A 19,092-nucleotide genomic window follows, 5' to 3' on the forward strand; every position below is an offset into this window, starting at 1 on the left:
TTTCTCTGTGTTCTGTTCTATTACTTCATTATATAAACTGTGTGTACAATTGTGCCAAACATCAGCTCGTGGTCTATTTTAATATTAACAGGCCAGCAGCAATCCATATGTTTATGATATCATGACACACTGGTAAGATTTAACTTTTTAATCACCAGAGGTAGAGCACACGGAGGATGTGGCTGCTAATAAAAGTCACTCTCCTGTTGTGTGCATAGTTGGACACATCAGTTTGGTACTTGGCTAACATTATAACCTGTTTATCAAATATTATCCCTGCCGAGCACTGTGCTGACGAGGTGGTGCTTGTTGTCCTGGACACACCACTTGTGGGGTGGTTTGGATGTTTGCACAGGACATCTCAATGCACCACCTCAGCTTTGTCTGCTGGACATGGCCAAGTTTGGGGTTTTCTGTCCTCTATTAAATGTACCTGTTCTGGTGTTGCCCTGATAGTATAAGTAAGGTCTGTGGGTTTTTTTTTTTTTTTCCATATTACATGTGGGGAATCAAAGCAGAGATAATCAGAAGGATTTTCCAAAGGTTATACAACACACCTTCAGTGGAGTGCAGTTTCCCAGATCCAGATATCCAAGGCCAACACATTATTTTTAGCCTGTTCTTTCCCAGGGCCCAGCTTTGTCTGCAGYCCAGGAAAGACAGCATTGCATCAATCATAGCTGGATGTTCACACCTTCCTAGAAGTCCTACATTCTTCTGAAAAAACTTGTCTGTCTGCCCTTTCCTATTCAGAATTATCTATTCTGGGGTGGTAAATGTTGAAACTGTGTTGGTAGTATGTAGTAAACAAAATTAATAATCAAGACTATGATAAGGCGTATTTCCTGCCATTTTCCATGTACATGTGATTATCTAATTCTTTTGAACCTTTCAGTCTTTCTGWTTAATTTCAACAACATTTCAGTTAGGGTGAGACTGTGTGAAGTAGGGCAGGGAGAGGTTCGTGCCAGTCTCTCTATCTACAGGATGCCATCTCTGTTTGCGAAGTTTGAGGTATTGTCCCCAGAGAAAGGGGCCCAGTGGCTCCACAGCCTGGATTCCAACCAAAAGAAGGGACAGATGCTGCTCCTGCCCTCTCTCTGCTGCTCCTGCCCTCTCCCTTGTGCCATCTGCCCCCTCCTCTTTCCACTGGCTTGCTTCTCTCAAAAGGGCTCGTGTGCTGGGGCTGAGCCTGCACTGTTCCATGCCTTTTTTAAATGCCCCTTTGGTTTAAGGTTTAAAGTGGCTTTTAGTGGACAGCATTCACTGTGATTCAAAAAATGTCTGTATGCCTTCCTGAATATGGAGCTTGTTTGCTGTTYGTTTGGTACTGTGACATGCCTTCACTTCAGACTTCTCACACTTATTAATTTTCAGTAAAATCAAATTCATATGAACAAATATATGATACTGATGAAGATGTTACAAGTATTTATCAGGCCACATCCTTTTCCTGTTGTTTTCCTGGTAAGCAATTCTAAAGTYAAGTATTTAAATATTTTAGCATAAAATTTCTCTGGTCTTGAGCGTTTTTTTTTAATAACTGCAACCACTGAAGCAATACTAAATAGGGCCATAACATGGATGCTGATTTAGCAGTCTGGCTTTTGATCTGAAGTGGGGAGAGGGAGAAAGTGTAAGAATAGCTTTTTTTTAATTACAGGATGTATATTTTTTTAGATATTCTTACCATAATCTGATTTTTCCAGAGATGATACCTAATTCTTTAGACTAAATTTTCCCAGCATCCAGAATATTCTTTCTTTCATTCTTTCTGATCTCATAAACTTGAGAAAAGTCAGATCAAATTTGAGATGAAGATGAGTCCAAGCTTCTAGAACTGCAGTTTAATCACCTGCCACATTTCAGCCGAATCTCTGCCTGAAACTGTAACTGGTGTTTTAAAATCTGTTCCTCTTGAATAGTTAAAAGGAGTAACTATTTGTTGTGCTTTGRAGGCATTCTCAATGTGTTTAAAGGAGTTTTCTTTCATATAGCTCTGTCTTCTCTAAGGTTCAGGAGGCAAGATGCCTTGTGCTGCTGTAGACAAGATTGGCAGGCATCTGAGAAGGTCTGGGTGCTGTGCAGTGAACCTGTCAGCCAGAAACCAACCCAGGCAGGGCTTTCATGTTCGTGTTCTTTTCATGTTGCATGTCAGTCATTCCATTACCACCAGGTCTTCACCTTTAACTTAGCACCACRTGCTCTGGCTCCAGACATACGTGAGATCTGCAGGCCTGTCAGATCTGTGACACGAGAAGGAAGGTGACTCAATCCCACAGCTTTCAATGTACAGGAAAAAGTGGCCTTTTCTCACTGCTGAGAGAAATCTGGGCCAGATTCTTAGAAGAGTCCCAGTTGTGGCTTGCTGGCAGGCATCAAACCTGGGAAAGGAGCCTTGTGGACAGGRGACTGCCAGGGAGGGTAAAAACACMAAGTGGAAGAAGGCAGAGGATGCTGCAGAGYAGGAGGCTGCTCAGGGTGACCACTGTGAGAGCTACAGGGATGGCTCTCATTTCCCTGCTTGGGGGATAACTTCCTCTTTAGGTGGRGGTAAGACGACAAGCAAAGTGAAAAATTGTTGTAAGAAAGTATCCAATTTAAGCAAGTGAGCCACAAACCAGTTTTGGGAACTGAAAGGTAATGTTAAGGAGCCAAAACTGAGGTGCAAAGTTCAGGAACAGAAGAGGGTTTGAATTTCAGCTGAGGCCATGGTCAGGGACAAAAATATATTGCTCAGAATGTTAAAATTTAGAGTAATTGCTATTATTTTAGGATCTGGAGAAGGATTGTGATGTATGTAATACTTAATATGGTACAGCCACTTGGAAAATTAAAGATTTTGTTGAAGAGCGAACTAGCCCAAAATTTAGACTTGCTGACAGAGTGAAAGTGCTCTGGATTACTACCATCGTGTATGGGTAGCTCAGCTGCCTGTGAGGATGGGGAACAGAGAGTGATTTTTTTAATATTGCTTTCCAATATATGTATTTGACTTTCTGACCTTTGCAAAGGGATTARTTTGAGCTGTATGCCAGGTCTTGTCAATGCAGACTTGTGTGTGGGACATACTCTATCCTTTAGGAGCAGCTTCCAACATTCCCCAGCATCAGTGCTGCCCTCCACACTGTGCTTGTGATAGAGAAACACACAACCACATGGCAGAGTGGAGTTAAAATCTTTAAAAACTGGAAAAAATGTCAGCCCCTGATGATCCATAACAGCCTGCTGCTATGTTTAAACTAACAGGGATGTTTAAAAGGACCACAGCTCAGCCATGAGTGCCACTGTCATGGCCCAAGGGGCTCTGCAACATCTTCCTCATCTACAAACCTCTTCCTCGAGTGGCACTTGGGAGTGGGTGCCTGAGATGAGCTGCAAYCCAAAATCAGGCTGCTGGGGAGGAGCAGCAGGAGGCAGAGCAGGGGGACATTGCAGCCAGATTCCTGCTTTGCTGGTGCTTCCCTGAGTGCTGGGCACAGCCCTGGCCTGGCTGCAGCCCTGTTGGGCAGCCCAGGTACCTGGCCCCCCACGCTGCTCCCCAGGCACAGCAGGATGCACCTTTGGGAAGAGTATGGCCCACGTGCAGCCCCACAGCTGCTGACAGCCTGCCCAAAAGGACCTGTCAATTAAATGACAATACCTAGAATTTGGCTTTGACTTCATGGTTAAAAAAGCTGAGTGACACTTCTGATCTCGGTAGATGGTGTTTGCAGMTCTTTGGGCTAGACTTTTCATTCCTGAATTCTAAGTTACAGTAAGAAAAAGCAAAAAGCCAGCCCGGGAGACACCCACTCTTAAAATAAAAACCTTTAAATACTTTGCAAATTACAATAGTCTGGAATTATTTTAAAACTGAGATGCCTCTTGATAACGTACCTCTGACCTTTATGCACTTACAAATCTTACTGAAGCTCATGGGTGCCCTCTTCTTCCAATCAGAGGAACTGAGAAAACAGCTGACTGCTCCTTTTATAGTGACAACTGAAAAAACAAGGACCCGTAGATCAGACTAACAATGGTGAGTCCCTSGTGTGGATGCAACTATGACATTGGCAGGGTTTGGTGATGGAATCAGCCACACTGAGCTCTAATTAATYTTTAAAGACATTTGGTGTTGGCATTGAAAAATTTTCCATCAGTGGGTGGACTGGGCACAAACAGCATGGAAGATTTATCCGGTGATACCTCTTGATTTTTACAAGGGTCAGACTGTAGGAAGAATGCAGCAGAAAGTAAGAGACAGCAGGTTAAAAGGAGGTGAGAGAAAAAACAAACYATGGCTTGTGTGGCCAAGGGTGTTTCAGGGGCAAAAGGCTGGAGGCAAGCTGGGAGACAGTGCATGATATATGTTCTTTGTTAAAAAATGYTATGTTAAATCTTGTCAGCTTTCCATAGGGGAGAACTCTCACTGGCTGGTTTGCTGGAATTAGGTTGAAAGTGGTGGGAGCGAATTCTGTCATAAAAATCACCCTGAACACCTTTTTTACATAATAGACCTGGTACCTGGTGCAATTAGGAGATACCAGAATATTTTTATTTGAAGGTAGAACATTTGTGCTTCTCTTTTTCTCCTGCCTGCAGTATTGAGCCAACACAGAGGCAATTCCCGCTGAGTTGGACTGAAATCTGCGGGTGATGACACTTGAAGCATTAGGCTGAGCTCTAAATGAATAATAGTGTGAGAGAGAGAGAAGGATTTGCATTCCAACATGAGYATGGAAAGAGAGAATGTGCTTGTTCTCACTCTGTCAGCATCCTTTCTGGGGAGGCTCTGGCTGTAGCAGCAGCTTTGGTCCCTTTTTCTGTCTGTGTGTTGCCAGAAAACACCGATGAAATGGTGACTTTAGCTGGCACAGAATTTGTTTGACAGAGATAAATAAATAGGAGATGATCCAGCTGAATTCCCCAAGCTGAATTGCTAACACTGGAAGTCAAAAGAGAAGAAAGAACTGAAGGTTTTGCTGTGTAAATTCTGTAAATGTGGTTTAGAATAATTTAGAGAAGTTTGTGACTCAAAACAGATCATGCTCTCTACTTTCAAGAGAAAGATTTAATTCTCAGGATATCTTTGTGTTTTTACTACTAAAGCCTGAAAAAAATCAGTTTTTAAAGGTGATTTTTTTCTAACAATTTTACTGTCTTTATTATGCTTAGGGCTTGTTGGTACACTGAGAAAGAAACAACAAAAAAACCCTAAAAAAATCACACCACAGCTCAGATTTCGGTATTTTATGCTGCCAAGTGATCTATGGTTTCAAGGCAGTTRTGTCACAGGGCCTGGCTTTGCAGTGTGATCTTGGTACATTAAAAGGAGAGAGCTGGAAAAATGCAGAGATCTGYGATTTTACCAGAACTGTTACATACTGGGCACACCTAGGTAATACAGTGCAGTGGAAAGAGAAGGAAAAAGATTTGCAAAAATTCAGTGCAGTTATTTTGATGATTTTGCAGTGTTTCAGCAACTTTTTCAGCTGCTATAGGAAATGAGAGCAAGTCTTGCTTTCACTGGGTTGAAATTGCTTGCCTTTGGCTAAGSCTTGGTGCAGCAGCAGAGAAAAGGCACTGTCTGTAAAAGGTTCAAAGTGGAGGTATTAGGATCTTTTAAAAGAATTCCATATTTTTTGTATGGTTCTGTGAGATATTTAGAAAAATTACCCAGTCAGTGTCAAGTTGAGTGAAGAGGGAACAAACCGCAGTAACTTAGCAAATAAACAGATCCAAGGTGTCAGCAAAACACCACAATCTCATTTTTTTCCACCAGGCAATTAGTAGATTTAGTACAAATACTAATGTTTAAACTCCTGTTAACCTACAAGGCAGTCATGTGTGGTCTCCGTTCCAGAGCTCAGATAGCATCTGGCATAATTACAGGGTGCATCTCTTCCAGTAATGAGTTGATTGGGGTGGCAGAGACGCTTAATAAGCATCTGCATGATTTCATCTGCAGGATACAGATACCCAAGTCACCGATAGCTGATCTGAGAGCCCAGATGTCTGAGCACCCTGCTGTCCTTGGGGAGGGCAGACTGGTTCTTGTCCAGGGCAAGCCAGAATTTAAAACATTGGAATGCCAGAAGCTCTTCAGGAACTGCTGAGGGACCCCCACTCTGTATTTGACACTGCAGGGTGGGAGCAATTGCTTCACTCAGGCACTGCAACCTCTTTACAGAGTGGCAAAATGCAGCTCTGAAAAAGAGCTTCTGAGAGCACCCCTGGGAAACTGAAAAGGGATTCTGAGYGCTGGCAGTGCTGTGCCAAAATGAAACTTTGGTTTCATTTCAGTACATTGCACAAAAGATAAAATATAGACATTTTTAATATGTAGCTCATAGGACCCGACAACCTGCAGCCTTTCTCTGTTCTCTCTGTTAGCTATATCAGGAATGTCTCACGGCTTTACTTGAAGTCACATTTTTAAAAAGGGAAAACAGTGGGTTTGGAGTGTGATCTTGATGTGGTGATCGTGGGCATCCATGGTGTTTGCAGTTTCCACAACTGCAACCAGACCTCACCCACGCACTGAACTGGGTAAATTCCATCTTGGTTGGAATTAAGATTAACTGTGGAACAACATCTTTCACTCACAAGTGTGATTTTCCAGGTCTCAGAAATATGAACATGGAATGAATAGACCACAGCCTTAAAGTGAACAAAAAAAAGGAGATTTTCCCTAACTATTTTAACAYGAAAATCAAGCTGTCTTTGAAGCTGTTGTGCTTCAGCAAGTGGGGGAAAACCCCTGATTTTTCCAATCTCCCACAAAGGTAATGGCTCATCAGCAGCTGCCTGCCCTGGGCAGCATTTCTGGGCATGAGCTGGGTGCTATGAGCAGGCTGTGAGGAGGCTGTGTGGTGGAAGCATCCATCAGCTGAGACAGGATCTCTCATGTCTCTGGGACATTCCTTGCCCCCATTGCATGTAGGTCCAGAACTGGGGCCTGAAAACCTGCCTAATGGAAGACTTGCAGAAGGGCCAAGCTGGGGTAAGGAGACAATAAATAGCAGGGTGTGTTTGCTTCAAAATACTTCCATCTTGGGCAAGCTTTGAGACTTGCCATGAGGTCTGTAACTGTGTCCTGCCTTCCCAGAGCACTGCCTCTCGTGCTTTAAATGAGTGAATACTGTGACCTTCAGTACAGGCAGAAAGAACTGGGCATGGTGTGGAAGGGCTGACTGATGCTGGATGAGGGTTTTTTTGCAATGAGGTGTGTCAGATAACATAAATGGGACAATGTGGATGTCATCCTGGTGAATGCCCTCTACAGATATACTGCAGGTCTGACTTGGGTACTGAGTTTACTCCTGGGAGGATGAGTCCTCACCTTGGCGTAATGGGTGCTGAGAAAGCAATGCCATCTCTAAGACCTCTTGGTGTGGCAGAAATGACAGTGATTAAAAAAAGGGTAAATTAGAAATCCACAGGTTCAGCATGAATTTGGCTCTGGTAAGCCCTCTGTAATGCCGTATGCTGCAGTGAGTACTGCCAGCATTTCTCTTTTTGTATAGGTATTTTTAAATGAAATAAATGAAAGCAAAACTTTTGACAGGGCCAAAGGCAATAAATTGTGCCACTCCAGGAACACAAAATGACCTTGCAGGGCCTGAACTACACCAGCTGCTTGGCTACTGCCCATCTGGTTCACCTTTTTGCTTCCCAYGTTTCTGGCAGTAGCTGGAGAGAAGTCTGTGAAGAAGGGCATTGTATGTCTCACTTTSAGTCCTTCTGACTTCCTCAGATGAAAGGCACTATATAAACATGACTATTCTTAGTCTTTTCAAGTGTGCTTCAGTGCTAACTCTTGCTTTAGTCTCTCTGTTGGCCTGATGTTAAAAAGATAGAAGATTGCTTGCATGAACCTGACGTACCCATGTGGAAGGGGTGAGTTTTATCTCTCTGGAGTTTTCCAGCTAACATTGAGGTTACAAAACTGTGAAAGCTCATCACATAGTGCTSTTTTATGGTAATCAGTTCCTAGGGGTGATTTTCCAATGCAAATAGCTTTCTTGCCAACAGAAAATCATTTAATTATGTGTTCAGAAGCAGTGCAGAGCCTTCACCTAATGTTCTCCATAGACTAATGTTATATAACATCAAAAAAATGGGTGGGTTTTGGTTTGTTTTCTTCTGTTTCCTACACACCTTTASAGGAGAAATAGTTTTAGCTGTTTACAAAAGCAGCTGAAGAAAGCCACCATATGAGATGCAGTGGCAAAGAGCACAACTTTTAAGAGTGCTGGGCAGGAACACATACAGGAACTTGGGGACACATCTGGGGAGGTACCCAAAATCTTGCCTTGGGCAAGAAGAGGAGTCAATGGGGTTTCTGTACTTCATGATTTTTATTCTGGGAGTGGGTTTGTATCTTTGTGCAGCCACCTTGGATTGCCCAGGCASGTCCTTCCCCTGACAGCAGGCTCAGCTCCCCCTCTGCGTGACTGCTCTGCTGTGGCATCCTCTGTTCATCTTCCTCCGGGCTTTCCTTCCTTCCCCCTGCACACACAGCCAGCTGAAGAGCAAGAGAAGCTGCTGCCCCTTTTGGTAACTGAACCTTTGGCTTTTCTCTCCGTTCTCTGTATTTTGGCAGAGCCAGGAGAGCAACCACAACAGTGCGTGTGGAGTTCATGTTTCTCTACATGTGTAGCAAGCACCCTAATTGGAGACCTAGCCAAGCCAGCTTTCCCGTTTGTACTGTTGTGTAAATAACAGACAAGCAGGTTTCTTTTCATTTTGCTCAGRGCAAGCACATTTCTGTCCCTCTTTGTGAAGACAGTTCCTTGGGAAGTCCTTGGGAAACCTTTTGGTGTGTGGCAGCCAAAGCCTCACTGTTCCCATGGCTCCATAAARGGGTTGTCCAAGCTACTGCCATTTGCCACTGTCGTGCTGAGCAGGTCCCTGCAGGCTCCCAGGGCAGGTGACAGTCACCTCAGGAGGTCTGTACACAGGGCTAGTGGGCTCTGTGTTCTCCTGCTGGACCTGTGAGCTCCTGAAAGGACAGTGCCTCTGCATGGCTTCATTCCTTGTGCTTGGCGGGGAGGATGGAGACAGCGCCCAAGGCTCAAAGGAAGGAATTAGTCTAAAGTGGAAAATGTTCTGAATGTGAAGGGAAAACCTCAGCGAAACCATTTTGTTGAGAGAGACAGAAGTCTCTACCTTTGAGTGGCCTCAGTTTAGCTCTTGTTTGCATGTGTTTTTGGCAGATAAAGTTGTGGTGACAGAGAACAGCCCTTGAGCGAAATACCACTGAGAGGTTTGGGGTGCTGTCTTTCTGAAGATAAGTTTCAGTCTCCCAGCCACTTCAGCTTCTTTTCATGATCTGGAGGCTGCCTTAGGCACTGACACTGCTGCTCTTCTCACTTTGCAGTTTTCTGAACACTTGAAATTACTTGATATGACAAACTACTAGAGTGACATTTATTAGACTTTCTTTGTGGTTGTTCATTCTCACAAGGAAAACTGGCTGGTTTATGTTTTTACCTAATGTATTTAATCATAGTGAAATGATTTTGGACTGACTACTGGCCCATGCATGTCTGTGCTCACCATGATCTCTCATGAGAAGGCAGGAGACTGTCAGTGCTTGGATCTAGGCTTGGACCCTCCCTCAGGTGCTTTCCAGCTCATAAATCACGCATCATAAAAGCAATATTATAAATGCTATAAAAAGTTCTATATTAGATCCTCTACTTGCTATCAAACCAGTCAAATTTACCTTTTAGATGTTGTTGTTGAAATCTTTCAGAAGGGACTTCTGGAGCAATACCACTTTTCAAAAATCCAGAATTATTTCCATGGTACTTTTACAGCATTAGAAATTAGTGGAGTGTTACTGAGTTCTATACTCAAGCCGGCCTGGGAAATGAGGATGATATTACCCCAGGCAAAGGGACAGGAAAAGAATTTGGGGAACAAATCCTATGTGGTTTTGTCTGCTGGGAGTTTTTGTTTGTTTGTTTTAACTGTGGTTTGGGTTTTTTTTCCCCTTTTGTTCAAACTATTTTTATCTTTCAGCTGCTGTGTGAATCTGTAAAATACAGCTTGGGGAATCACACTGACTGTTGAAAAAATGCTAATTGTAGGATGCTGACAGAGTAATCGTCCATTGATAAAAATGCCCTCAAGAAAAATCAGTCCTCTTCTATGCTGTGAAGATCTGTGGGGTTTGGCCCAGTYGGAAAAGTTTAATTGCATAAAACCAAAATTTTATTTTGTGAATATTCTCACCCGTATGTCCTGAAACAGTCTTGTCCGGAAAAATTACTGTCAAATACAGCTCCTCTGTAAGGTGCGGGATGGATTGTGCAATTGTGGTTTTCTTCAATTCACAGAAACAGAGAACATCATCTTAAAAAAGCATCAGTTTTGGTGTTTCTGGTTAACACTTGATTTGTTTGTTTTTTCCCCACTAAGACAGTGCTTCTTTGACTTTATAGTACAATTCAGGCAGTGGAAAGAGACCTGAGTACGTGAGGGTTCACATTCAGGTTCCTATCATTTTTCTCTGTGTTAAGAAAAACATCATGAGAGAAGAAACTGCTTCTGTTGCACTGAACCTGTGTATCAGCTCAGGAAGATTTTCAGGCTTTTTTAAATGTCAAATGCTTTTCGGTTACATTCATCATCAGAATTGCTGTGTACTTTCTCAAGCTGTGTAAGGATTTTCATTGTTTTGTCCAACTGGAGATGCTCCAGAGTTAACCATGAATTTCACACAGGAGTCTCTGTGTAAAATACTGATTTAGAAAGAACTGTATTCTTAGCTGCAGGTCAAAGACAGGACTTGAGTGTATTATTTGAATGTAATGGTTTTCAAAACTTCTCTGGGCRTGTCTGAACCCTTCCGGGTCAGCACTTTTAGATTGTCACAACCCTAATGCCATTTGCAAGTTCGGCTCTGAATCTAAGCTAAAGGTTTYTTTGTTGCAGTTCAAGCCAACCATTTCTTGTACTCTTATTTGGCMATGGTTGGTGCTCTTAGACWRWAACACTTTCACAAAATTATTATTTGAATGTAAGTTAATMTTGAAGAGCAGTGAATTGAAAGTAACACATTCTTGCTCAAAAGAGAGGATGCTCTCTTTTATATATATAATATTATATATATAATATAAATATATATATTTACATATATAACAGGCAAATTTAGACAAATGTAGTTACATATAAAAATACCTTGGGCCAACAAAGAAGCGGCACTGAAGGAAATAGTCCAATTTAACTTCCAGATTTGGTAGTCTGGGTTTGTAGCCATATATGACAGGAGCAGGCTGAGCCTGTAGACCAGTGGCTCACAGTGGATGCCACCACTGCCCATTATTGCAGCTGATTTTTATAAACTTACTGTTTCCTTCATTGTGACAATTACATTATTTTCTTTCTGTAAATGAAGTCTCTCTCTGCTTGAGTGTGCTGGGACTCTAYCCCTTACTGAGCACTGAAATGAGGGAATTTTGTCTCCCTAGCCCTGGCAAATCAAACCTTTCCCCAACCTGTGCACAMAGGAGTCTCCCCACAAACTTTTTGCCTCCTGCATTTGTGCTCTTATTCCCTTATATATTATACTATGACCTTTTCCAAGTGATAAATTAGTTAAAAGTCAAAGGTACTGCTTCATTAGCCCTGACTCTAATAATCCTAGCCTTGTGTTGGGTCACAGTTGCTGCTGCTGAGTAATTTTTAGGCCACTAGTGTAGGTAGARAACCATATAACGCTGTTAAACTTGGAAATGAAAAGATATTTTCAAACCATACACTTCACACGTACAGTTTATTTAGTAACACGTRTTCTTTCTCACACATTCATTTTGTGTGAAATGTAATGTGAAAAGTACAAAGAAGAATGTTTAACCAATACTGAAAATCTGTAAATTTCTGAGTGATCAAAGCAGTAACAAATAATGTTTAGAAAATCTACTGTTTTGGAAAGCTCTTCCTCTTGCTCTCTTACAGAAAGCAGAGAAGATTATGATAAAAATCTTCCTTCACTTCAGCTGTGTTCATAATTTTAGTACTAACAAGTTTTAAAATGTTCATATATTAGGCCCACTATAAGATATTTGCAGCTGCCTACTTGCACAGTCAATCATTTCTATGGAAATCAATGGATAGCAAATTGTATTTTCAAAACTGGACCCCTTTCTTTTTAATTTGCCACAGAGAGAAGGTAATTTCCTTTCGCATTTTGAATAAAGGGAATATCTGCCCCAGAAACTCAATTACCATCAGCCTCAGACTATTTTCACAGCTGTGTTAGAAAGGCAAAGAAAATTACTTYATTTTTGTGAAAATGTTTCTGTCTAAGAGCACCAACCATGGCCAAATAAGRGTACAARGAATGGTTGGCTTAAACTACARCWAAGAAACCTTTAGCTTAGATTCAGAGCCAAACTTGCAAATGGCATTAGGGTTGTGACAGTCTAAAAGTGCTGACCAGGAAGGGTTCAGACATGCCCAGAGAGGTTTTGAGAAGCATTGCAGTACAGKCTAGAAGGACTTCTCTAAGGAATGAGCTGGATAGAGTTGGTCCAGTCTCCCAGCTGGGAGAGAAGAGAGTATCAGTTACTCTCTAGTTTTCTGTGATGCAGGGCTTGCTTTCTTAATAMCCCTGCTCCAAGAAAGAATGAGAAGACAGGCAGAAGAATTTCTTACATGTGTTATATTATATCTTTGATAGAAATGTGCTGATGTAGGATCAGAGTTGAACACATTCAGTCTTTCTCTAAATTGTATTTGAAAGGGTCCTTYTGGTTTCCATGGTCAAAACCCATTTTAAAATTGCAGGAGAAAACCATGATGATTCTTCAGCAAAGGTAATCAGGAAAGTTTGTTGCTCAGGAATTGCTGGTACTTGGTTCTCCCTTGGGTTTCTATTCTGGCCTTCATGAAAGAGCAAAAGTGCTGTCCCTCKTAGCAGCCCTGAGCAGAGCATAATGCTTACAGCAGGGAGGATTCACTGCTGTACCAGGCTGGCCAAACTGCCCAAAGCACAGGAGCTCCAACAGTGACTTCTGCAGAGTCAGACTAATGGCTCAATACTGCCTTTTAACCACYAGGATGCCTTCTAAATTAGAAAGGTTATGAATAGTTATTTCTGTGTTTTCTCTTAGCAACACCTTTCTGATCACATAYGTAAAAGGAAAATTGGTGCAGCTATAACAAAAGCTGATGTTAAATGGCTGTGGTCTGGTTAGTCTTCCGCTGGCAAGCCTTTCTCATTTCGTAGATAATGTCAAGACTAATGCTTCTTTTGGTGTCAGTCTGTCACTTTGCTAATGCTGATTCCTTAATYCARCTTTTTTCTCCTTCAACTTTAAAGKGGAGAAAAGTATGGAACAGTTTTGCATTCTCTGGAAAAACATTGTCCTTCCCCCTCTGGCACCATCCCTGCCATGTCAGGGAACAACACTGTCGGTGTCCTGGCAAGGAGCAATTTTCCACTGCTGGCAATCCCATTGCACGGCACAAGGCTTAAAGAGAGGACACAGTTCAATAACCTTTTTCAGGTGYGTTTTCTTTCGGAATTCCTTTGCAGCAAAATAGTAGAAAATGGCATCAAGGCAGCAGTTCAGGTTGGCAAATGTCATCGACACCTGGAGGAAGAGGCTGATGTTCTGCTTCAGACTGCAGTCCATGATCACGTGCTGCTTCACCAGGAACTGGAGGCAGATCCCAAGGTGGACGGGTGTGAAGCACACCAAAAACACCACRAGGTTGATGACAATTACTCGTAAGGAGCCACTTTCTTCCACCTTCTCTTTGGCTTGACTTTTGTGATTCAGAAGAATCCAGATTGTTTGAGCAGAGCAGAAAACCATCACTGCAAGCGGGATCAGAAATCCAAGTGTTTCCACAGAAACAATGAGGGGGACACTCCACGTTGGCTCTGACATGTTGTGAAAGCATATAAGAGTCTCCTTCTTGTGAAACAAGAACATTGGGCTGCTGCAGGTCCAAGCCACTGCCCAGATGATGCAGCAAATCAAGGCAGCCCGCCTCGGGGACTGGTTAGCTCGACCTTCAAACGGGTGCCTTATGCAGATATATCTGTCGACAGTGATGCAGACAATGATGAAGATGCTGCAGTAGATGTTGACAAAATAAAGAGCCTCTATGAAGGAGCACAGCAGCCCGGGGGCTGGGGTCACAGAATAGTGCAGCTTCAGTGGCAGTGACAGCACCAGCAGCGCATCTGCGAGTGCCAGGCTGATCATGTACACCGAGGTCTTGGTCTGCTTCCTCCAAAAGCGGCAGAACACACAGAGGGCCAGGGTGTTGAGAACCAGCCCGAGGATGAAGGTGGGGATGGAGATCCCCAGCTGCAGGGTCCTTGCCAAGCTGTCGATGGCTGTGAAATTGCATTCCCTGCTGTTGTTGGTCATTCCTCCCCTGAAATGACACATAGAGCAGGTTGGAAATCTGTAAGACTCACATTTAATGTCGTGATAAGCCAAACCATGATACCTCCGAACACAGATACTTCTAGTCTGTTTTGGTTTTGAGCTGGACACTTGGTCAGCCTTTGTCTATCATGGAAACTGAAACCTTTCAAGCAGAGAGCTTTCTRTTTCCAATTTGAATGGCCTGATATGTTATAAAGGAAACTGATTCTCAGGGGCAAGCAGTCAGCATCCACTGATTCCCATCCCCTGTACACAATCCCATTCAGATATTGAAGAGGCTRACTCCTTCAAATACCATTTTCAAAACCTCTAAAGACTATTGGCTCTCTTTAATAATTTGTACACCTGTTGAAATTTCCCCAGCACTTATGCTTGTTTCTGTTGCTACACAGAAATTAATGAAATTATGATCCCATATTAGGGCATGTTGATCTGATAGCTGGCATTTTATTCTTATATCTGAATCCGCGTGCATCAGTAGCTTTTACTGATGTGCTTTTACCGAACCCACATTTATTTGATATTTTAGTTTCATACAGGGCTCATATCCAATGCAGTATTTTAAAAGGTCAGCTTAAGAAGACTGATCTTTTATCTAGGTGCAAAATGAGTAAGCATGTTTTCTCACTTGTATTTAACTTTCAGCATTGTTTAAATTTGAGGTTCACACTTTAATTTTTAACTGACTGCCTTAGATAATCCAGCAAAGATCAGCAAATGGAAGGCRTGACATCTTCATAATGCAATTCTTTAAAAAAAAAATTTGTCTTGAATAAACGTTATCACTGTTCTTAAAAATATGCTTTAACAAAACTATGCCTTAAAGGTGCTTTTTTATAACCTCTTTAAATCAAAATCACAATAAGTCCTAATAAAGAAGAAAAATATCAGTAGTTAAAGTTTCCAGTCCAGTTCAGCTGACCAAGCAGCTCAAAAGAAATTTTTGGAGTAAATGAAGATATTTTAAGAAAAGTTTGATCAAGAGGAGAAATTTTAGGAGTAAGTGAAGTTGTTTTAAGTAGAGTTTCATTAAGAGGAGAATCTTTGCTTTGGAGGATGAAAAGTTRCAGTTCTTAAGCACTACCAAATGGAGCTGAACTTTGCTAGAGAAAAAAAAAMCAGTTTGTGAAAGATTTGTGTGTGTGTCTGTGGCAAGAGTAAAATATTTTAAAAAAATAGAGAAACTGAGAACAGTTGTTTTGCTAAAAATYAACTGAGAAGGATAGCCTTGCACTTTGCCAACTCTTATACCATGACTTTTCATAGAAATGCTGACATTGTGGTAGAGGTCGGAGATGGGATAACTTGTGGCAATCAATAATTGATAATTGAAATAACAGTATCTGAACAGAAAATGCTCTCAGAGTTTGACATGCTTGTATCAGTGAAACAATTATTTTCCAGCTCAGACTATAGAAAGAATAGGCCCATAAAACTGAAGGTCCAACCCAATAACTGTTATGAAGTATGAATGTTATTAGGGTGACTGGAAAAAGTTCAATCTACTCTGTCTCTTGAAGGGGAGAGTGTCAAATATGATTAAAACAATCCTGTGACTTTTGAGTCTAAGCTTCACACAGATTTTTAAAGAAAACTGCTAAATAAGTCTTTGATAGCTCTTACCAGACCCTTATCTTTGATGAAGTATCTGCTTTTTCACAAAAGGGAAAGGCTGAGGACTTCAGGCACTTGCATTTSAGTAAAGTGTACTAGAAACAACAGAATAGCACTAGAAAAAAATMGTTTAGAACAAGGGCTGTTCAGTCAGTGGGGAAATGGTTGCCTGAAAGCTGATGACTACAGACATAGTGAATGGGGGTTACTAAGGGGATGCACAAATCCATTGAGACTGTCCTTGGCTGTGTCCCCCCCAGGGACCCCACTGCAGGAGTGAGGGTGAYCTGTTGGTCAGGGGCTGGGTACCACTGCCACCTGCAGAGAACTGGACAGAGCCACGTGAGCTGGGCTTTGTGAACCGAGGAAAYAGCAAAAGGAAAGCTGGATGTTATCAGTGGATTTATGTGTCAGAAATGAGAGCAGAGAGAAAACTTTGGTTTGGTCATCGAGGTGAGGTTTAATCAATCTCTCTGAGTTAGAAACGTGGGGCAGCTGCTTTGAAAATCAGGTTTGTGGTACATAAGAGATGAGAAAGTTACACAAAACACAGAGCTGAGTTGGTGCCGTGTGTAGAAGGGATCGGTGTAGGCAGATACTGCTGTCACCAGAGGATAGGACAGGGAAGGGGACATGGGAATATGAGCTTTAATGTGACCATGAGTGTCCTGTGACCAAGGGCACCTATCTACCTGGGGAAAAAAAATCAGGCAACATGAAATACTTTGGGCTACTGACAACACCTGTCAATCCAGCACCTAGTGGACCTCGTAAATTCATCAGAAAATTGTGCATGATGACTCTTAAAAGTCTGAGGTTTGGTGCTGCTTTATCATATCTCTAGCTCACTGAATGCATTTTCTTCAGAATTCAATAGCACCAARTTACATATAGTGTTACTCTAGAAAATTATCAATTTCAAGAAAAGACAGCCTTTAAATTGCTAATTGTCTGATTATCAAAAACATGATGATTTTTATCATTTTAGTCTCTCAAATCTAAAATTCACATCTTGAGTAATCCACGGGAATTGTTTGCAGCTAAGTAATGTTTTCTCAGAGTTACCCAAAGAACTGTTTTCATTGACAAATAACCTTGCAGTCATTTCATAAGCATCATCRTTACTTCATTGTCCAAATTATTAGTAAAAATACTGATAATACTCATCCTGAAAGATACAGAACTGTAGCAGAGACATCTTTCCTCTAYGGTAGGCACTGATTAGACTCTCAGTGGGTACTCACTAATCATACAGAGCTTTCTTACAGATCATATTTCTTTCATTTGCTTGTGAAAATTTCTGTAGAGATAGTGCGTGCCTCCTACACCCCATGTCCCACTGCTGTGAGTATCACAGAGGAAGTCAAATTACTTCTGTTTCAGTCATTCTCAGATTAATCTCTGCAGATTTTTACTTACCACTGAGTTGTCTTCTGCATGTGTGCAAACAGATTCTTTGCTGGGGTATTCCAGTATTTCTTTCAAATACTGAAGCCAGGGTTAGTGATCTACTTTTCCCAACTCCTTCCTTTCCATCATCTTACGAAAGGTATCACATTTGCTCTTTTCCAGTCTTCTGAGGAAAATTTCTTTGTCCCCAACAAGTTTTTAGAAGGAATCTCCTGTGGCTTTAGGATTGTTTCAGACAACTCCTAGAAAACAAAAGGTGGTATAATTAACAGTAACTGTAATTAACAGTACWCAACAGAGTGTGTYCTTAGCTGGTCCCGCCTCTGTGTCWTCGCTGCTTCATTTATTCTCAGTTTCTCCTGCTGAGGATTTCCCACTTACTGTGAACTTGTTAAACATTAATTGGGTTTACCTACAGCAGGAGCTTGTGGTTTAGTGAGGAGCAAAGGTGTTCTGACCTAGCAAAYGAACAGCAAGATTTTATAGTAATAGCTTCACTAAGTTTTTTTTGCAGCACAGGGGAATTCATGAATGGTTTCCTATTTGCAGCTTGGATCTGAGTTCATCTGGCTCTAGTTGGGATTCACACGAATCTGTATGAGAGCACAGATTTGGGATGTCATATTAAGGGTATTCCTAACCATGAAAGCTTTATTAGCAAAACCATMCTTTTTTATATCTATTTCCTAGAACATCATTCATGTTGGATATAAATTATTCTCTTGTGGATGTACTGGAGAAGAGTAAGATAGTTCAGTGCAATGATGAGCAACAGGTCTCTGTATATCTGCCCCCCTGTATATCCCCCCCCATGTATATCTGCCATATATTTCATCTGTAGCTGAATAATTTGCCATTTTTATAAGTATTTTGATTACAACAGAATAGATTAATATTTAKCATTAAAGCAGAAATCTTTCTTTCTGCTCCAAGTAAAGTGACACTACATACTTGATCTTAYTGTTTGAACTTTATAAGCAATAATCATCTAACCAACTTTAAAATAGTGTCTACAATCAATGCTGCAATTAAATTGTTGGCAAAATAAAAGTCAATAACTAAAATAGGAATTACTTTACCTGAACCCCAGCAAGCAGATCAGCTGCATTGCTTCAGTCCAGGGCATGAGACTGTTTTTTTCATATAGACCGTGCCAAAATACCCAACCACATCCTTCTTTTCTTCTCGTTTTTTTTTTCCTCTTTTTTTTTTTTTTTTTTTTTTTTTTTTTTTTTTTTTTTTTTTTTTTTTTTTTTTTTTGTTGTTTTTTATGTTTCAGAACACTGTGCTTACTTATATAGACAAGTGAAGGTGAAAAAAAAATTAAAGATTTAAATCTTCATCTGTTTCTTCAGCAGTAATCAAAATAGAGTAGGGAGCAATTTGTCTCTGAAGTCAGGGGGTTCACCTGGCCTTTCCCTGGTGAGAGCTTTTGTGAGCTWGTGCTGCCTACCTCCAAATTTCCAATTATTCCTCAAACTGGGGAGGAGCTAGAAAGTGGAAAGTTGTAGAAAAGGTAATAAAAATAGGGTTTCTTCCCCCAGTTTCTGCTGAATTTGCATACTGGAGATCCATAGCTAAGCACTCGGAGGCTTCTGAAAGACACAGCTCCTTACACACATGCAGCTGTTAAACTATTTAAAGGGTATTTTTTCAGTTTTAGCCAGTT

General features: G+C 41.4%; 1 protein-coding gene across 1 annotated transcript; it reads right to left on the reverse strand.

Annotated features, from left to right (window-relative positions):
- Nucleotides 1-12,683: 12,683 nt before the first annotated feature.
- Nucleotides 12,684-17,657, reverse strand: LOC130580159 (G-protein coupled receptor 55-like). Its single transcript, XM_057377487.1, has 2 exons — nucleotides 17,433-17,657; nucleotides 12,684-14,385 (listed from the first exon to the last, which is right to left on the reverse strand). Exons 1-2 carry the CDS (start codon nucleotides 17,450-17,452, stop codon nucleotides 13,392-13,394), a joined length of 1,014 nt encoding a protein of 337 aa, XP_057233470.1. The 5' UTR covers nucleotides 17,453-17,657; the 3' UTR covers nucleotides 12,684-13,391.
- Nucleotides 17,658-19,092: the final 1,435 nt, after the last annotated feature.

This window comes from Malurus melanocephalus, unplaced genomic scaffold (genome assembly GCF_030028575.1).
Source record: "Malurus melanocephalus ecotype Western Australia unplaced genomic scaffold, MMel_1.1 scaffold_317, whole genome shotgun sequence".
In the NCBI taxonomy this organism is placed as follows: Eukaryota; Metazoa; Chordata; class Aves; order Passeriformes; family Maluridae; genus Malurus; species Malurus melanocephalus.